This window comes from Anopheles coluzzii, chromosome 2, assembly GCF_943734685.1.
Source record: "Anopheles coluzzii chromosome 2, AcolN3, whole genome shotgun sequence".
Classification (NCBI taxonomy): Eukaryota; Metazoa; Arthropoda; class Insecta; order Diptera; family Culicidae; genus Anopheles; species Anopheles coluzzii.
In genome coordinates this window covers 68,095,213-68,114,063 of record NC_064670.1, presented here as the reverse complement: position 1 = coordinate 68,114,063, position 18,851 = coordinate 68,095,213, and the positions used below count along the sequence as shown (strand labels likewise).

Sequence of the window (18,851 nt, the reverse complement as noted above, 5' to 3'; positions counted from 1 at the left end):
TCCCGGGGGGCCGGTCGCCACAGCCAATCCCTGCCCGCAGCCGCAGCGCTATCGACAATGCATGCAGCATAAACGTCCCTTACGCATGCTGCGTCAATGGCGAGTGCAGCGACGGGCTAGAACACAACTCTATGCCACCCTCCAGATAGCGATTTGGCCGCGCAGCACCATCCGCAACGATGATGCGTTTCCAAAAAAAGCGAGAAAAGATGCAAGCTAAGTAACGCGAGCGAGAGAAGCGTGCGCCACCTAAGCCGAGGTGGGCCCTGCTCGCTTACAGCATTGAGCGAGAGGCAGGGTACAATATGGTTGTTAAATCCTTACCTGTATTCCCTATTGTGTGGGAAGGAAGGAGAGGAGAGGGGGGGGGGATTGGAGGAATTGTGCATTGTTGAATAAAAACAATAAAAAAATTAAGAGAAAAATGTGTTCAAAGACATCATCCCTCATTTGAATATTTGACAATGTTAAGCATTGGTTGGCTTCACATGATATGTTGTGTGTGCTAGTGCATTAATGATCGTCCATTGATTGATTATTATTTTTTTTACAAGTGCAACTAACTGCATTAAGAAACAATATAAAACCCGTACGCAGCATGCAATCAATCGATCCGATAAATAGCTCCAACGGTAAATCTATTCATACATCCACGCGACAACGTGCACGCTGATCAAATCCCGATTCGAACGACGGCTCTAGCCAACGCGCAATGCATCAAGCAGCCAAAAAAAACGGGAAGGAAAAAAAAACAATAACCAAGTCAAGCACACAAGGCAAGGTCAAGCATTTGCCAATAACTGCTGGGAGAGAAGCGTAGGAATGAAGGAGGTGGGGAAGCGACGTCACTCAAAACGAATATGATCTGGGTGAACGGATAAAGAAGACAGACAGCAGACAAGCGATATCACTCCCGCTACCATGTGAGAATAGCGAGATGGATCGTACGGTACCCATAGAGAAAGAGTGAGGGGGAGAGAGGGTATCGACTTTTTGAACCACCTTTTTATGGCCATTGTCCTAGACAAAAACCACGAGCGAAATACTCCAGAAAATCTGCTATAATTGTGGCGTTTTTCCCCTAGCCGCAAAATTGAAGATTTCCGACGTCGTGTGTTTTCAGTGACGTCCTTCCCCACCTCCTTCGTTTTCCCTGCAGTTATTGGCGAATGCTTGACCTTGTGTGAACGCGCTTGACTTGGGGTTATTGTTTTTTTCCTTCCCGTTTTTTTTTGGCCGCTGATGTATTGCACGTTGGCTAGAGCGCCGTCGTTCGAATCTGGATTTGATCAACGCGCAAGTTGTCGTGTGGATGGAATCGATTTACCGTTCGAGCTATTTGCCGGATCGATTAAATGCATGCTTCGTAGTGGTTTTATGTTATTTGTTAGTGCAGTTAGTTGCACTTGTGCAAAAAAAAAAAACAATTCAAACAAAAGATCATTGAATGCACTAGTCCGCTCATGTTAAGCCAACCAATGCTTAGTTACAGTCAACGGAAGGTCAAATATTAAAATGAGGGATAGGGGAAGGTAGGTAAAGACGGACACGTTAAGGGAAATGGTAAAAATCTAGGGATATATAAGTGCAACGACCATGAAAATGTGCATACATTATCTTACACTCATGTTTTATCAGAAAATGTGTTGAAATTTTTAAGTTTCCATCGATTTTTGCGTTTTTTTCATGAATGAAAAACATGTTTTTTTTCGTGCTGTTTTGAAATGTTCAGGTAAGACGGACGGTAAGAAGACCTGATATGGGAAAGATGGACACCATGAAGGGTAAGATGGACACCTGTAGAAAAGGTTAGAAAGTGAAGAGTTTTACAGTATTCTAACAAATTCTATCACTTTCCACGTCCTGGTACGTTTATGAACCAATTCTTGGCCAACTGCAACAATGGTTGTTCATTCAGCCATGAATTTAGGAATTGTAAACGGCGCTTGTAATATATCGTAGAATGCAGCATCTAAAGCATTATTGACATATCGCGCACTTACAGCTGACGTTACTCCAGCTTACAGAACAACAGTCTAGAACTTTTTTTAAGGAAATTACTCCGCGAAAAGACCACGACCCAGTATTTTTTGAAGGACTTGTTAATAATTTAATCCATTTTCCACCATGTCAAAATTCAACAATTTAAATTGGTAATCCCATAGAATTTCTCATCTATTCCTGAACAATGTCGCATCAATGCCTCATCTTTTTATTGCTTAAAGTTGTCCAAGTCGTGACAAGATATTGGATTTCGTGAAGCGCCTCATCAGCATCGAGCGAGTAGCATAACGAGTGGCTACTATTTTGACCGGTGTTTCATTTCTCGCTTATTCCAATACTTTCTCTAGTTGCTGATTGATTTATAGTTTCGGAATACCCTTTGTTAATGATGAAGAGGAAGTTTGAAGATGATGATAAAGACACGATGTTGTTGATTTGAACTCTGGAACTTGACTAAATTTATTCAGTAAAAAACTTGCTTATATACCGCAAAATTCGGGAATTCGAGCTGCACCATGCGGGAATTCGAGCTGCACGATACCAAACTACAGCAGTTTGCACTGCGTAATTGAATTAAGATCCAATTTACACGTAGGTAAATTTCTTGAAAGCGCCCTCTACCTTACGCTAGGCGTACTAAGGGTGACGCGTTACCATTACGCTTGCCGTAACATACTCCCCCGCGTTGAATTATCTAATTCAACTAGGATGAACTGGATGGCTCGTCGGTGGGAAGAACGCAGATTTTAGAGATGGAACGCTTGAAGTCTCCATCTTTCGTCTTGACGATGACCACTCGGATGTTGTCGTCAGCTCCCTTGATGATCTGCGTGACGCGGCCAAGACACCATTTCGATGGAGGTAGACCGTCCTCCTTCAGCAGCACCATGGTATCCAGCTTCACGTTGTCCTTCTGCTTGGTCCACTTGGTTCTCTGCTGTAGTCCGGACAAGTAGTCTGTTGACCAGCGTTTCCATAGTCGACGGACAAACTCTTGCACCTTTTGTCAGCGATCGAGACGGTTGAACGGCAGCTTTTCCAGCGATGGTTCGGCCAGGGATACGATGGGGCGATGAATGAGGAAGTGACCTGGGGTCAGCACTTCCAGATCAGATGGGTCATTGGAGAGTGGTGTAAGTGGTCTAGAGTTGAGGCATCCTTCAATCTGGATCAGTAGCGTGTTGAGTTCGTCGCTCGTGAGGATGGCGTTCCCAACGGTTGGCTTGAAGTGTGTTTTGAAAGACCTCCAAAGTTGGGCGAGCGAGGTGGGATGAACTTGAAATGGATGCCATCGTCGATGCAGGACTTAATCACTGATGTTTGCCACTGGTGGTTGAATTGCTTGGACAAGGAGGCAATTTCTCGGGAAGCGTCCAAGAAATTCCTAGCGTTGTCGCATTCGATGAGAGCCGGTTTCCCGCGTCGTCCGATGAATCGTCGAAGTGCCGCAAGGAATGCGTTGGTAGACAGGTCCGCGACCAATTCGATGTGGACAGCCTTCACTGCCATACAGACGAAAATCGCTACGTAGCCCTTGATGAGTTGCGCCTTCCGAGATGTGTGTCGATACTGTATTGGTCCACACAAGTCGACTCCGGTGTGTAAGAAAGTTGACGTTGGTGTAACTCTCTCTGCTGGAAGGTCGCCCATGAGTTGTTGTGCAGGTGTGGGGCGGCAACGGTAGCATTTGTAGCAGGAGTGAACGATTCTTCTGGCCAGGTTTTTTGCTCGCAGTGGCCAGAATCGTTCTCGCATGCTCGCTATCAGTAGTTGTGGATTCGCATGTTGATAGGTCCGATGATACAGAGTTGCAATCTGATTCGTCAGCGGATGGTTGGCGGGTAAGATGTACGGATGCTTTCGGTCGAACGGGATTGGTGCATGTCGCAATCTTCCGCCCACTCGTAGCAGGCCATCTTGTAGAAACGGTGCTAGTAGTTTTAAAGGTGAATTGTTGCCGACCGAATCGCCTTTCGATAGATGTTTGATGTCTTCTGGGAATGATTCAGCTTGAGCGAGGCGAACTAGACACAGTGTAGATTCGGCTAGTTCCTCCAAGCTGAGATGATGATCCAATCTGCGTTGTTGATGATTAGCAGGATTCGTGTTGTGTCGGAATATTCTTAGCCACGCAACCAGACGTTGCAGTCCGGTGAACGTTGAACGGAGGCTAAAAAGTTCGTTCGGAGCCACGGATTGTACAGCCATGCAGATTGGTCGCTCCTCCAATTCGTCCGTGGTGAATTCTTCCTGTCGAGGTTGATGAGTGTTCGGCCATTCCTCTGATGGTTGCGCCAGCCAGTCTGGTCCGTGCCACCAAAGGGTTGAAGTTTCCAGCTGATCTGCATCCATTCCTCGGGAGATGATGTCCGCAGGATTGTCCGTTCCTGGTACGTGTCTCCACTCCTTACCGTGAGTGATGTGTTGGATCTCGGACACCCGGTTAGCGATGAAGGTTTTCCAGCGTGACGGAGTTGCAGACAACCAATGCAGGACGATGGTTGAGTCAGACCAAAAGATGGTCTCGACCTGAAGCTTCAAGGCGTCTGACACCTTCTCGTACGAGTGTGCCAGTAGCAGTGCTGCAGAAAGCTCCAGCCGGGGTAAGCAAACACGCTTTTGTTTACGGGAGTCTGCTAGTGGTGCCACCTTGGATTTTGCAGTGATGAGGTTGGTTGTCACACGTCCATCGGTGTTGGTCGAACGCAAGTAAATCGCCGCTCCGTACGCCTTCTCGGATGCATCACAAAAGCAATGCATTTGTAGATTCGTTGCTCGTTGATCGGTTAAGAGCCAGCGTGGAATGTGGATTGTTTGCAGCATGGCCAACTTCTCGCGAAACAAAAGCCATCGGTTTTGTAGTGCTGGTGTTAACGGCTCGTCCCAGGCTATCTGACATCTCCACAGCTCTTGAAGGAACAGCTTGGCTTGGATGATAACTGGTCCAACCAGTCCGATTGGGTCGAACAGTTTCGCGACATCCGAAAGCGCGTTTCGTTTGGTGATGATGTTGTCTGCGTTCCAGCGCGGGATGTTGAATACAAAAGCGTCGGTGGAAACGTTCCACTTCAGTCCGAGTGTCTTGATGATCGGTGACTTCGCATCCAAGTTGAGAATCGTCCTTTCATCTTGCAGATGCTGGGGCAGATGTTCGAAGATCTGCCTGTTGTTGGTGGCCCATTTCCGCAAGCAGAACCCACCAGAAGCCAGGAGATCGATGAGTTGCTGACATACTCGTTGACCCTCGGGAATGCTGTTTACGCCAGTCAGCATGTCGTCCATGTAGAAGTCTCGGCCGAGGATGGTTGCCGCTTCGGGATGGGTGCTAGCTCCGACCTGAGATAGCACTTGCAGGGTTTTGGTGGCCAAATACGGAGCACATGATGTGCCGTAGGTGACGGTGTTGAGCTGGAACGTCCGTATCGGCTCGGTTGGAGAATTTCGCCACAGAATTCGTAGCAGCGGACGATCGATGGCAGCTATGTTGATTTGCCGGTACATCTTCTCGATGTCTGCTACCAGGGCAAATTTCGACATTCTAAACCGCAATAGAATGGACATCAGGTCGTCTTGGATAGTGGGTCCGATCATCAGTGCATCGTTTAAAGATGTCCCGGTGTCTGATGCACACGAAGCGTCGAACACCACTCGGAGTTTAGTGGTGGTACTATCTGGTCGCACGATGCAGTGATGTGGAAGATAGTATGATGGTGATGAAGTTGTAACATCGCTCTCGGCTACTTCTGTCATGTGCTGAAGTTCTGCGTACTCCTCGATGAACTGTGTGTAAGCTGTCTTCAATGAGGCATTCGAGGAGAGCCGACGTTCCAAGGCAAGGAACCGACGTGTGGCTATCCCTTTCGAGTCCCCAAGAAGAGCCAGCTTCTCCTCTCGCTTCGGTAGCTGCACGATGAATCGACCATCGGTATCTCTGGTGGTGGTGGCTGCGAACTGTTTCTCACAGTTGCTCTCCTCGGCGGATAATGTGCTGGTAGCTCGGCAAGTCTCCAGCTCCCAGAATTTGCTCAGCTGCTCTTCGATGCTCGTACTGCAGACGTGTCCCACGATGGATGAAGATGGTGATGGTCCATGAACATTGACTCTACCTGCTATCACCCAACCAAAAGCAGTGTTTTGGAGTGTCACTCTTTCGTGGGATAGCTTGATGAGTCCTTCCTTAACGACGTCGTAGTACAGCTCTGCTCCGATGATGAGGTCGATCGGGCCAGGACTGTGAAACGAAGGATCGGCCAGCTGAACTTGACGAGGTATCTGCCAGCTGCTTGTGTTGATACGGCTTGATGGGAGCTCACGAGTGAGCTTGCTGAGTACGTGGAACTTTCCGGATGCTGTGTATTCGCTGTCTAAAGAATGGATCCTTAACACAGCCGAATGTTGTGACGTCACGGAAACTTCTCCGATTCCTCCGATGCGATGATTCTCTCGTCGTTTCGCCACACCCAGCCGTTGAGTAAGGCGCTCGGTGATGATGTTGAGTTGTGCTCCGGAATCCAGCAAGGCACGTGCTAGATGACATCGTCCGTGATTCTCCTCTACCTGGACCAGCACGGTTTGCAGCAACACAACACTGTTTTCGATCTGGATGGAACAGTGGGTAAGGGACTGAGGAGGACAGGTAGAACTAGTGGATGGAGTATTCAACGCCTCAGTTGCTGGCGCTGCTTCGTGCAGCAACGTATGATGCCGTTGTTGGCAGATCTTGCATCCGCTTGATGTGCACTGTCGTAAACGATGAGCTGGAGAAAGGCAGTTGAAGCACAATCCTTTCGACTGCACTAGTTGTTTTCTATCTGCAACACTCATATTGTTCATTAATTCACACCGGAACACTGAATGTTTCGAAACACCGCACAATTTGCACTTTTCGTTGTACGCAACACTATGCACAGCACTGGTCGCAGCATGGATGGTTTGCACTCGAGGGTTGCTGCGCATGGTGTCTCCGGTTTTGGCTCCGCTGGCTGGCTTGGAGAAGGACTTCAGTACATGGCAATGGTTGCGGACGAATTGCACTAAGTCCTTGTACGTTGGGATGGTCGTAGACTTCCGGTGAAGCTCCCAATGACGCAGGGTTGTTGGATCCAGCAGCGAGCTTAGCCTGAACACCAGTAGCGTGCTCCATGCATCTGGTTTCTCGCCTTCCTTTTCGAGGATTCGAAGGTTACGCTCAAAATCGTCGACGAGTCGGCTTAGAGAATCTGCACATTCTCTCCTCAGCGGTGATATGCTGTATAACGCCTCAACGGTGGTTTTGACGATGAGGTACTTGTTCTCGTAGCGCTCGGACAACAGCTTCCAGGCTACGTCGTAGTTTTTGGATGTAATTTCCAACGCGTCGATCACCGCGCGTGCGTCCTTCGTCAGCGACGCAGCAAGGTAATGTAGTTTGTCACATTCGGTCAGCTGTTCTGACGAATGAATCAGTGATTGAAACGCGTCACGGAAGGCAGGCCAGTCGCGAATATTTCCGTCGAAATGTGGTAGCACGATTTCGGGAAGTCTTGCACGCACTGGGACTGTCGTGGGTTTCTGCTCACTGCCGAAAAATGGGTTTGGTGTTGTAGGCAATGGGATCTGCGATGCCAACTGGTATTCGATGTTTTTGCTTAACTCGAATACTTTGTCGTCGAACACGCCATATCGCTCGATTGCCTCCTGAGCCTGGTCGTCGCTCACAACGTCCAAGATCGAGTCGTACCATTGTTTGTAGTCCAAAGCAAGCACCTTCACTCGGTCTGCTATGGTTTTCAGCGAGTGAACGTCGGTGCTGTGTTTGACGAACATCTGTTCTAGACGGTCAAGCTGCCACTCCAGGTGAGTGCGTTGACGGTCCAATTTGGTGACGTCTGGAACGGAGCCAAATTCTCTGACGGTGGAACTTTGGCTTTCCTCCATGTTGTTGGCCGCTGGAACCACTTCTTTGGCGGGAGAATGGTCAACGGGCATAGTTACTTTCTAACACAAACTTTACTTTTCACAAACTTCCCTAAACGCGAACTGTGGATCACTCGCACACTAATCCGGCTCGAAGGACCAAATGTTAATGATGAAGAGGAAGTTTGAAGATGATGATAAAGACACGATGTTGTTGATTTGAACTCTGGAACTTGACTAAATTTATTCAGTTAAACTTGCTTATATACCGCAAAATTCGGGAATTCGAGCTGCACCATGCGGGAATTCGAGCTGCACGATACCAAACTACAGCAGTTTGCACTGCGTAAAGGCCGGGCTACATTGATCGTACTCTCTGGTGTAATTTTAATTTTCACTAGCGCACCTGGCGGCGGCTGACGGAAGCATTTTTCCAAACAATTTGGAGCCGTTTTAGAAAATATGTAATTTTTCCATGTTTTTAACTTAATTTGGACGAGAAAAGTTTTGTAAAAGGTAGATGCACATGTCTTGCACGCATTGCATCCATTTTCATGGCAAAAAACGATGAAAAAACTACTTAATTTTGAGATCCGGCATGACCATTCCCTGGATAACCAAAAATAGCTTCAACCAGTCGCCGCCAGATGCGCTAGTGAAAATCAAAATTACGCTTGCGAGTACGATCAATGTAGCCCGGCCTTAATAGAATTAAGATGAAGTCCAATTTACACGTAGGTAAATTTCTTGAAAGCACCCTCTACCTTACGCTAGGCGTACTAAGGGTGACGCGTTCCCATTACGCTTGCCGTAACACCCTTATTTAAGGTATTTGAAGAAATATATTAATCACCAATTGATATAAGAAGTAAAATAAAGCAACGAACTCGATGTCCATCTTTCCCTACAACAAGGTGTCCGTCTTTCCCGCTTTGGTGTCAGAATGTTTAAACCACCAAAAAACAATATTTTGTTTTGCTTTTATTCTAGTTCTTTCGCCAGTTTTTTCATTAATGATCACGACAACCCATTCATGAAATAAAACTTCCGGAAATATAAACAATACAAGTTGTAGAGCTTAAGATCGGCAGTAGTCAAATTAGATCCACAAGGGTGTACATGATTGAAAATTTGTTTTGTTCGTGGATTTAACCAATTTTGCATATATTATGCCAAAAATGTTCTCAAATGTGTTGTTTTACCTCTAGTTTGGATTCTACATATTTGAATTACCCGAAAATTACCTTTTTCATGCATTTATGAGAAGTGTCCATCTTACCCGCAGTGTCCGTCTTTACCTACCTTCCCCTATAGGAACATAGCAACATAGTATCATTGAACACATAGCCACATTGTCTTTCCATTATTTTTTTCTTCAATAATGTAAAAACTCTCCAATCTTCTCCCACCCCTCCCTCCCTTCCTCTCTGCCTTCCACCGGATTGAAGGTTAGGATTTAACCACCATGGTGTACTCTTTTAATCCTAGTTACCGGGGACTACTGTTCGGAAGAGAAAAAGGAACGTCTCCCCCGCCTCTCGCTCAATGCTGTAAGCGAGGAGCGACCCGCTCAAGTTGCCTGGCTTGCTCCTTCTCTCGCCTTTTTTGGAGACGTATCATCGCTGTGGATGGTGCTGCGCGGCCATGTCGCTGCCTGGAGGATGGCATAGAAAGTTGTGTGACGGGCTAGACGCTGTCCTGGCGATTGACGCAGCATGCGTAAGTGGCGTTTATGCTGCATGCATAGTCGATAGCACTGCAGCTGCGCTCGAGGATTGGCTGTGGCGACCGGCCCCCGGGAGCCTCAAATGCCGGTGAGCCAGCCGGACTGCCTATCTCGCTATGGGTAAACTAATTAGTAACAGGTCACGTCAACTCGTACGACTTAGCAACATGCTCGCCATGAGTTCAAGCCTCGTATGGACTGTCTATCGTAGCAACGGTTAACTATCCGGCATGACAGCGTAGGTCGTTGCGCCAAGAAGAAGAAGAAGTGGCTGAGGCAGACAGAAAAGCAATGGTTACTGTGTCAAATAAGAAAAAGATGAAGAAGCTTTGTACGATCAGCAGCTCATAAGATTGATGTGGACAATGTGGACAATACAGAAATAAGAACATCGATTTTCAAAAAATGCATGTTGATCCCTTCCTGTATGTCCTCCCCGTTCCTGTATGCTCCCTCCAGTTCGCTTCGCTCTCGTCCCCCATTGTTTAGAACCCATCGTCGCTTCGGAACAGTAAACGCTACTACACGCAATCCCCGCTTTCATCTTCTCATCTCACCTCTTCGACTATCACCCTTCCTGCTCCTCCGCTCCCTTCCGCTCTGGTTAGTTACCCATTTATTTACTCCCTTTCTCTTTCTTTCCTTCCCATTCCTTTTCTTTCGTATTGCTGTTCAATAATGCTAGTATAGTTTAGAATAACAAATGTAAACTGTATTTGCCGTAATCCTTAAGGCAAACAATAGTGAGGTGCGGGCAGGGGCGGATTAACCAGAGGCCAAACCAAACTAAGCGCCCGCGTGGGGCCCCGAGGAAAGGATCCAGCGTAATCCTTCTCTGTCGGAACCATCCGTAAACGATCCAGTTCATTTGTGTCGACTCGAACTCGTTGCACCCACGGGTCGGATTGGTGCCTGCCAAACTACCTAGCGCACTCGCTGACCACATACTAGCGCTTCATGGAACCACTTGGTCGATTGCAGGCCGTGCCCGATAAGACCCCACAGCTCCCTGCCATCTCCCTGCTCTCTTTGTTGTACAGGTGCTTTCGTCAACCCCCACGTACCAAGGCCGCGTGCGGCATAGCAAGCTCATAGCCTGCCGTACACATTGTCTTCTTCTTCTTTGACATAACAAACAATCCTGTAGACAGGGCTGAAACGACTTCTTAACCTTACTCAAATCACGCTATCGGATAGTCGGTAGTCGGATAGTCGGATAAGAATCGATCTCGTCCGGTCTGGTAGGAACCGGTCTCATCACAGCATGCGTTCAATGAGTCGGGGCGCTGGTCGAAAAGGGTACCAGAGTGACGATGAAAAGATTGCAGCAGATTGCCGTTTGGTTTAAAGGGTATACAATATGCGGCATTTAATTGTTGCTCGACCGCAGAAATATTTTACCAAAATGTGTCCCAAATATACTGTGTTTGTGGTTGTGCTAGTCACAAAACGCTTTCCGTACAGTGTGGCACATTAAAGAGCACGAATTTGTATAGCATTTGGTGTGCCAGAGCCATTGCTTCTAACAATTTCCCTTTAACTAACTAAAAGATCGTGAGGAAGATGATCGTTCGCAGCCAATGCCAATGCCACACATGTGAAAAACAAGGAGAAAGAAAACTTCCTCATGTGTGAGAAAGAGCAGCAACAACCATACCGTTGAGCCGATAACATGGAGAGAATGCGACGGGACATCATCGTCTGTGCGCGAGAGTGAAACAAAAGACAGAACCATAATCTTCCCATCCATAATCAGCCACTATAATTTGTGTGTGTGTGTGTGTTCGCCCCATACAAATGGCATAATTTTTATTTTCGCTTGGTCGAAAATCGCGGCGAAAACCCGATTTTGCGGCTGGGGTCGTTTAAAAAAATTTCGCTTCGTCGTATATTGACTTCACTGCGACGACTACCCGACGTCGGGTGAACGTTCACACGACGTACACACGACGTCGAAAATATTTGAAATTGTCGGTTGGGGATCCTTATCATTTCTGGTGCCATCTAACGGACGCTAGTATAACGTCGTGATTGCACTGCCGGCGCTGACAGTGCTGAACACAAAAACGTAGCGCCTTACGAGTACGTGGTATGTGGTATGATCACCACAGGACCCCCCTCCAGTGACGGAGTCACTGTTTTTTGGATATGATTGCCGTCAAACGCGAGACGCGGACTATGGCATTACTTGATGTGGAATCGTAGTTGCTTCTTTTTGGTCAGACCCTCGAGAACAAACGCTGGTTTGAGTCTGTCTATGGAGATCGATTCGTTCTTGTTATTTCCTTTGACTATGAAAAATTTTCTGCATCTACGTATTACTTCGTAGGGTCCTTCGTAAGGTGGTTGTAAACCAGTTTTGACTTTGTCAACTCTAACGAAGACATTCTTGCACGTCTCCAGGCTTTTGGGCATGAACTGTGAGTAGCTATGTTTTATGTTGGGGGGAATAGGTTCCACGGATCTGAATGCATTTTTCAAATTTAGGATGAAATCGGGGAGATCTGTCGGGTTATTATCGGAGGGTGTAAAAACTTCGGACGGAAGCCTTAGACTTTGTCCGTACACCATTTCCGCTGGGGAACCATTGATGTCGTTTTTAAAGGAAACTCTTATGCCAAGCAACATTAGAGGCAAATATCGAGTCCAATGTAAGGTATCATCGTGCGCTTTTATAGCACCCTTCAGTTGCCGATGAAATCGTTCGACCATGCCATTGGCTTGCGGGTGATAGGCTGTAGTTTTTATGTGATGAGTGCCGAGCAATTTTGTCAATTCCTCGAACAGTCTAGATTGAAACTGACGACCTCTATCAGTTGTTACAACTAACGGGCATCCAAAACGCGATATATATTGCTCTACAAATGTTTTTGCAATAGTTGGTGCTGTGATGTCTGTCATGGGGAAACATTCCGGCCATCGTGTGAAGCGATCGACGATGGTCAGAAGATACATCTTGTCCTCTGAAGGAGGCAACGGACCCACGATATCCATGTGGATGTGGTCAAATCTTCCTTTTGGTACCTGTAACGTTTCCAGTGGCGAACGAGTGTGTCGCACCATCTTTGCTTTCTGACATCCTATACAGGCTCTCGTCCAATTTGCTGCATCTTTATTAATAGAAGGCCAAAAATATCGTTCCACCAGCATTTTCCGTGAAGCACGGATTCCTGGGTGCGAAAAGCTATGAGTATTATCGAAAATGATTTTTCTCAGAGACAATGGTACGTACAACCTGTTCTTTCCCGCAGAGGTTTCCAAAAACTAGGCTGGTTTTGTCTAGCACTAGTTGACTAAGTTTGTATTTTGTGTTTTTCATGTTTTCTAATAGATGTTGTAATTGTTTGTCTGTTTTCTGTTCTTGAGAGAACGTCTCATAAGTTATGTTGGTTATAACTTGTGTTTCGCCCACTTTCGACAACGCATCAGCTACAACGTTGCTATCACCAGCTATGTAACGAATGTCATTGGTGAACTGGGATATAAAATCAAGTTGTCGACTCTGACGTGATGATTTTTCTGCCTTCGATGTTAGCGCGGTTGTGAGAGGTTTATGGTCTGTGAATACTGTAAACAATCTACCTTCCAGAAAGTATCGAAAGTGTTTAATGGCTAGTGCTATTGCTAATAATTCACGATCGAATGTGGAGTATCTTTGCTCGGTAGGCGTAATAGTTTTAGAAAAAAATGCTAAAGGTACCCAATGTTGGCCTTGCTACTGGTGTAACACTGCTCCAACAGCGACGTTGGATGCATCTGTTGTCAAGGTTAGAGGTGCTTCTCGCTGGGGATGTGCTAAAAGAGTGGCATTTGATATATCATCCTTTACTTGTTGAAAAGCAATTTCACATTCATCCGTCCAAATGAACTTCTCTTTCACCTTTTTGTTGCTATAATGAGCAATTACGCGATACAATGGTTCAAGCTTCTCTGAGACATGAGGGATGAATCGATGATAATAATTGATCATCCCTATTATTCTCTGAAGTTGCTTCACTGACATTGGTGTCGGATAGGAGCGAATTGCGTCTATTTTTTCTGACGAGGGAGTTATACCTTCTTCCGATATAGTATGGCTTAAGAAGTCCAATTTGGAGACACCAAAAACACATTTGGATGCTTTGATTTTTATGTCATGCTCCGCTAGACGTTTGAAGGCTGTGTGTAAGTGTTCAACGTGTTTATCATGTGACGAACTGGCAATCAGAATATCGTCGATGTAAACAAAACAAAGTCGAGATCTCTAAATATACTGTCCATAAATCATTGAAAAGATTGGCTCGCGTTTCTCAAACCAAATGGCATACGTAGAAACTCAAACAATCCAAACGGTGTTGTTATGGTAGTTTTATATATGTCCTCCTCAGCAATGGGGATGAGGTGGTACGCTCTCACTATGTCCAATTTCGAAAGATATTTGCAACCGTGCAGATTCATCGTGAAGTCTTGCACGTGCGGAATTCGATATCGGTCAGGGGTAGTTATTGCATTTAGCCGGCGGTAGTCTCCGCATGGACGCCAATCGTGATCCTTTTCGGGTACCATGTGCAAAGGAGATGAAGCTGAAGAAAAAGAAACTCTGCAGATTCCCAAGTCGAACATATGTTGGAATTCTGCTTGAGCTATCTTGTGTTTTTGTGCGTCGAGACGCCGTGGTTTAGAAAATGGCAATGGACCTTTGGTTTCTAAAGAATGTGTCACTGTGTGACGAATTGGTGCCTTGTAGTTAGGGGGTTCCACCAAGCAAGGGTACTGTTTTACAATGGCTGAAAATGGATTGGTTTCCATTTGGTAGTTTTTCGGCGTCGGAGTATCTACTACTGCGACCACTGCTGTTGTTTCCTGTCCTGTGAGAGGATCGATTAAACGTTTCCTCTTGAGGTCTAACAGCAGTCCGTGTGTGGCCAAAAAACCAGCTCCAATAATGGGGCGATTTACGGCTGCCAGGATGAAGTAATGGCTAAAAACTCGTCTCAAACCAAGGCTGACTGTTAATGATTGAGTACCGTATGTAGAAATTGAGCTGCCATTTGCTGCAACTAAAAAATTATCAGATTGTTTTGCACATTTGCCAAGCAAGTTGTGGGGTATGACGGAAACATCGGCTCCAGTATCGATCAAAAAGGTTAGTTTCGATGCTTCATCGTCAATGAAAAGACGATGGGACCCTCTGACTGCTCGCGGATTTTCTGTCTCATCCGCTGAGCGAATTAGTTTTTTGGGACGGAAGGGTTGGAAGACGTGTCACGTGAAACCCCAAAATCACAGGGTGGCAAGCATTTCCTTGCTGCCTCACCGAAACGATGGTGATAGTAACAAGTCGAATGCTGTCTTCGACTTTGTGAGCGATTGTATCGCTTACCACGCGTGTCGTTTCGTGGGCGTCCACAAGAGCTGCTCCTAGAACGTCGGGAAAGATTCTCAATCATTCGTCGCAGTTCTTCTATTTCCTGCTTCAGAAATTCCGTATTTTGATTTTCGGAAATTCGCCTCGAGATTCTCTCAGAAGAACCACTTGCAACTGCAGCTACTGTTCCAGCTTGTGTTGTTTCCCACAATCTATCTGCTATCCGTAGAAGCTCGTTAATGTCTCTTGCGTTGATTGCAATGAGCGTGACCTCTATTGTTTTCGGTAGCCTCGAGAGCCACAGCTTACGAATAAGCTCAGTGGTCAAATTAGCAGAATTTCTGGCTAACTGTACCATGTGGTGATAAAATTCCGAGGGACTTCTATCTCCCATCTCAACATGGTATAAAAGTTGCGATATCCTTTGCTCCTCACTGATCGTAAGGCGTTCAAGCAATTGATTCTTCAAATAAGTGTATGGTTGATCTTGTGACGGTGTGGAAACTTCGTCCATCACCTTTTCCAAAACATCCTTTGGAAGCGCACTTATCAAATACGAATAACGTGTGCGTTCTCTTATGACGTTAGAAACGTCGAACCCTGCCTCAGCCGCTGCAAACCACGCTGCAGGAGAGTCTTCCCAAAAAGAAGGAAGCTTTGTGGACACACGTGCTATCTCTGGGGTTGCATTGGTCGCAGAAGTGCTAGGTACCGAGCCATCGCTAGGTTTCGTGCCCTTCGCTGCGGCCCCCGGCATTGTGATCACAACTGGAGGTGGGTTGGCGGTTGGAGTACCAGGTACCGACCCCCCGCCAGTTTTTGTGTCCTTCACCGCAGTCCCCGGCATTGCAATCACTACGTTTCACAATTATGGCTGTTGTTCGTTTGACACTTTCGACTATGCTAACTACACTGTTCTAATTTCACCATATATAATGTGCGCGACCGACTATAATTTGTACATGAATATAATAATGTAATATTGTGTGAATGAATATAATAATGTAATATTGTGTAAATGAATACAATAATGTAATAATGAGTAAATGAATATAATAATGTAATAATGTGTAAATGAATATAATATTGTAATATGATATAATGATTGTTGGCTAATCTAGTGTGCGTAGTGCGGCAATTTACAATGGTTTGGTGATATTCGACCACGTAATAAAAAAAATATTCAGAGTAACAAAAAAAACAAAAAAATGATAGAAAATGGAACGCGCTCACCGATGGTTTCCTTGTGGCGGATAAACTGCAACGATAACGTCGCTGCACAGCGATGGCGGTTGCCACGAGTAGACGCCGATGAGCTGCGATGGCGTCGATGAGCTGCGATGGCGATTTCCACGGGAAGGCTTCGAGCACTGCAATGACGGTTGCCACGAGGTAACGTCGATGAACTGCGATGGCGGTTCCCACGAGGTGGCTTCGATGCCCTGCGATGACGGTTGCTACGAGGTGGCGTCGATGAATTGCGATGGCGGTTGCCACGAGGTGGCGTCGATGAACTGCGATGAGAGCGATGACGCAGCAGTGGTATCGTTTCACGTGATTTCTGGTGCAGCTGCGATAATCCCGATGACACGGTACTTGCCGCAAGATGATTATCCTGCTGCGGTGCTGCAGGCACTTCACAACTGCCGATCGGTGCCACTGAGTTAGGGTGATGACGGCAACCGGAATGTGAAACCGGCTTGCACTTTTAATGCCGAGTATGAGGTCCGCATGGATGGCACTGCCTGTGCGTATGGATGGCAGGACTCCGGTGACGCTCGGGACTGGTGCAATGCGCGGTTGGTTTGCCCGTTTGTGCACAACGCGCCAAAGTGCGTTTAGCTTTGCTGTGTCAATGCGTAGTGCGAGACGATGACGTAGTTCAGGCGAAACGTAGCTAAACGTGGCTCGGTTTGGTGTGACGATGAACTCAAGCACGGTGCAGTACGGTGCTGTGCAACGACATTGCACAAATTCTCACACAGAGAGGATGCTGCGCGGTGCGGTGCGACGGCGTTGGTTAAGCTCGCACACGAAGAGGAAGCTGGTCGGTGCGGTTGCACTATCTTCCTGGACAAAGGCACCTTAAACAGCGCAATGTAGCGTTCACTATTGCACTATCTTCCGTTTTTTCCGTTATGCGCGGATCACGTCGGGGTCACCACTTGTTGGGTCTTTGTCGTACACCAACTTTATTATTAGGGGAAGGTAGGTAAAGACGGACACGTTAAGGGAAATGGTAAAAATCTAGGGACATATAAGTGCAAAGACTATGAAAATGTGCACACATTATCTTACACTCATGTTTTATCAGAAAATGTGTTGAAACTTTTAAGTTGCCATCGATTTTTACGTTTTTCTCTAGAATGAAAAACATGATTTTTTTCGTGCGATTTTGAAATGTGCGGGTAAGACGGACACCTGATATGGGAAAGATGGACACCATAAAGGGTAAGATGGACATCTGTAGAAAACGTTGGAAAGTGAGGAGTTTTACAGTATTTTAACAAAATCTATTGATTTCCACATCCTGGTACATTTATGACCCAATTCTGGGCCCATTGCAACGACGTTTCATTCAGCCGTGGTGTTAGGAATTGTAAGCACCGCTTCATTATTGAAATATCGCGTACTTACAGCTGGCGTTTCTCCAGATTACAGAACAACAGTCTAGAACTTCCTTTATGGAAATTATTCCGCGAAAAGACCACGACCCCAGTATTTTTTGAGGGACTTGTTAATAATTTAATCCATTTTCCACCATGTCAAAATTCAACATTTGATATTTCTAATCCCATAGAATTTCTCATCTATTCCTGAACAATGTCGCATCAATGCCTCATCTTTTTATTGCTTAAAGTTGTCCAAGTCGTGACAAGATATTGGATTTCGTGAAGCACCGAATCAGCGTCGAGCGAGTAATAACATAACGGATGGCTACTATTTTGACCGGTGTTTCATTCCTCGTTTATTTCAATACATTCTTTAGTTGCTGATTGGTTTTTAGCTTTGGAATACCATTATCTAAGGTATTTGAAGAAATCTATTCATCACCAATTGATAGAAGAAGTAAAATAAATCAATAAATTTGGTGTCCATCTTTCCCTACAACAAGGTGTCCGTCTTTCCCGCTTTGGTGTCAGGATGTTTAAACCACCAGAGAACAATATTTTGTATTGCTTTCATTCTGGTTCTTTCGCCAGTATTTTCATTAATGATCACGACAACTCATTCAAGAAATAAAACTTCCGGAAATATAAACAATACAAGTTGTAGAGCTTAAGATCCGTAGTAGTCAAATTAGATCCACAAGGGTGCGCACGATTGAAAATTTGTTTTGTTCGTGGATTTAACCAATTTTGCATATATTATGCCAAAAATGTTCTCAAATGTGTTGTTTAACATTAAGTTAGGATGCTGCATTGTTGATTTTTTCGAAAATTATCATTTTGATGCATTTATGAGAAGTGTCCATCTTACCCGCAGTGTCCGTCTTTACCTACCTTCCCCTACGCACTATAATCACCCACAGATAAACGGAACGGAACAACCTCACGAGCGTACAGTTTGGCGGTCGGAATGATAAGAGAAAGACGATCACCCGGTGCGATAGTTTATCCCTGCTCTCCTATCGGTGCGATCGTTTATCCCTGCTCTCCTATCGGTGCGATCGTTTATCCCTGCTCTCCTATGGTTCGTGGATGTTCGGTCCCTACCCCCAGCCGCAAAATCGGGTTTTCGCCGCGATTTTCGACCAAGCGAAAATAAAAATTATGCCATTTGTATGGGGCGAACACACACACACACACAAATTATAGTGGCTGATTATGGATGGGAAGATTATGGTTCTGTCTTTTGTTTCACTCTCGCGCACAGACG

At 45.9% G+C, this 18,851-nt stretch overlaps 1 protein-coding gene across 1 annotated transcript; it reads right to left on the bottom strand.

Annotated features, from left to right (window-relative positions):
- Window positions 1-2,707: 2,707 nt before the first annotated feature.
- Window positions 2,708-7,971, bottom strand: LOC120961198 (uncharacterized). Its single transcript, XM_049611042.1, has 3 exons — window positions 3,809-7,971; window positions 3,025-3,248; window positions 2,708-2,961 (listed from the first exon to the last, which is right to left on the bottom strand). Exons 1-3 carry the CDS (start codon window positions 7,969-7,971, stop codon window positions 2,708-2,710), a joined length of 4,641 nt encoding a protein of 1,546 aa, XP_049466999.1.
- Between the last annotated feature and the right edge of the window lie 10,880 nt (window positions 7,972-18,851).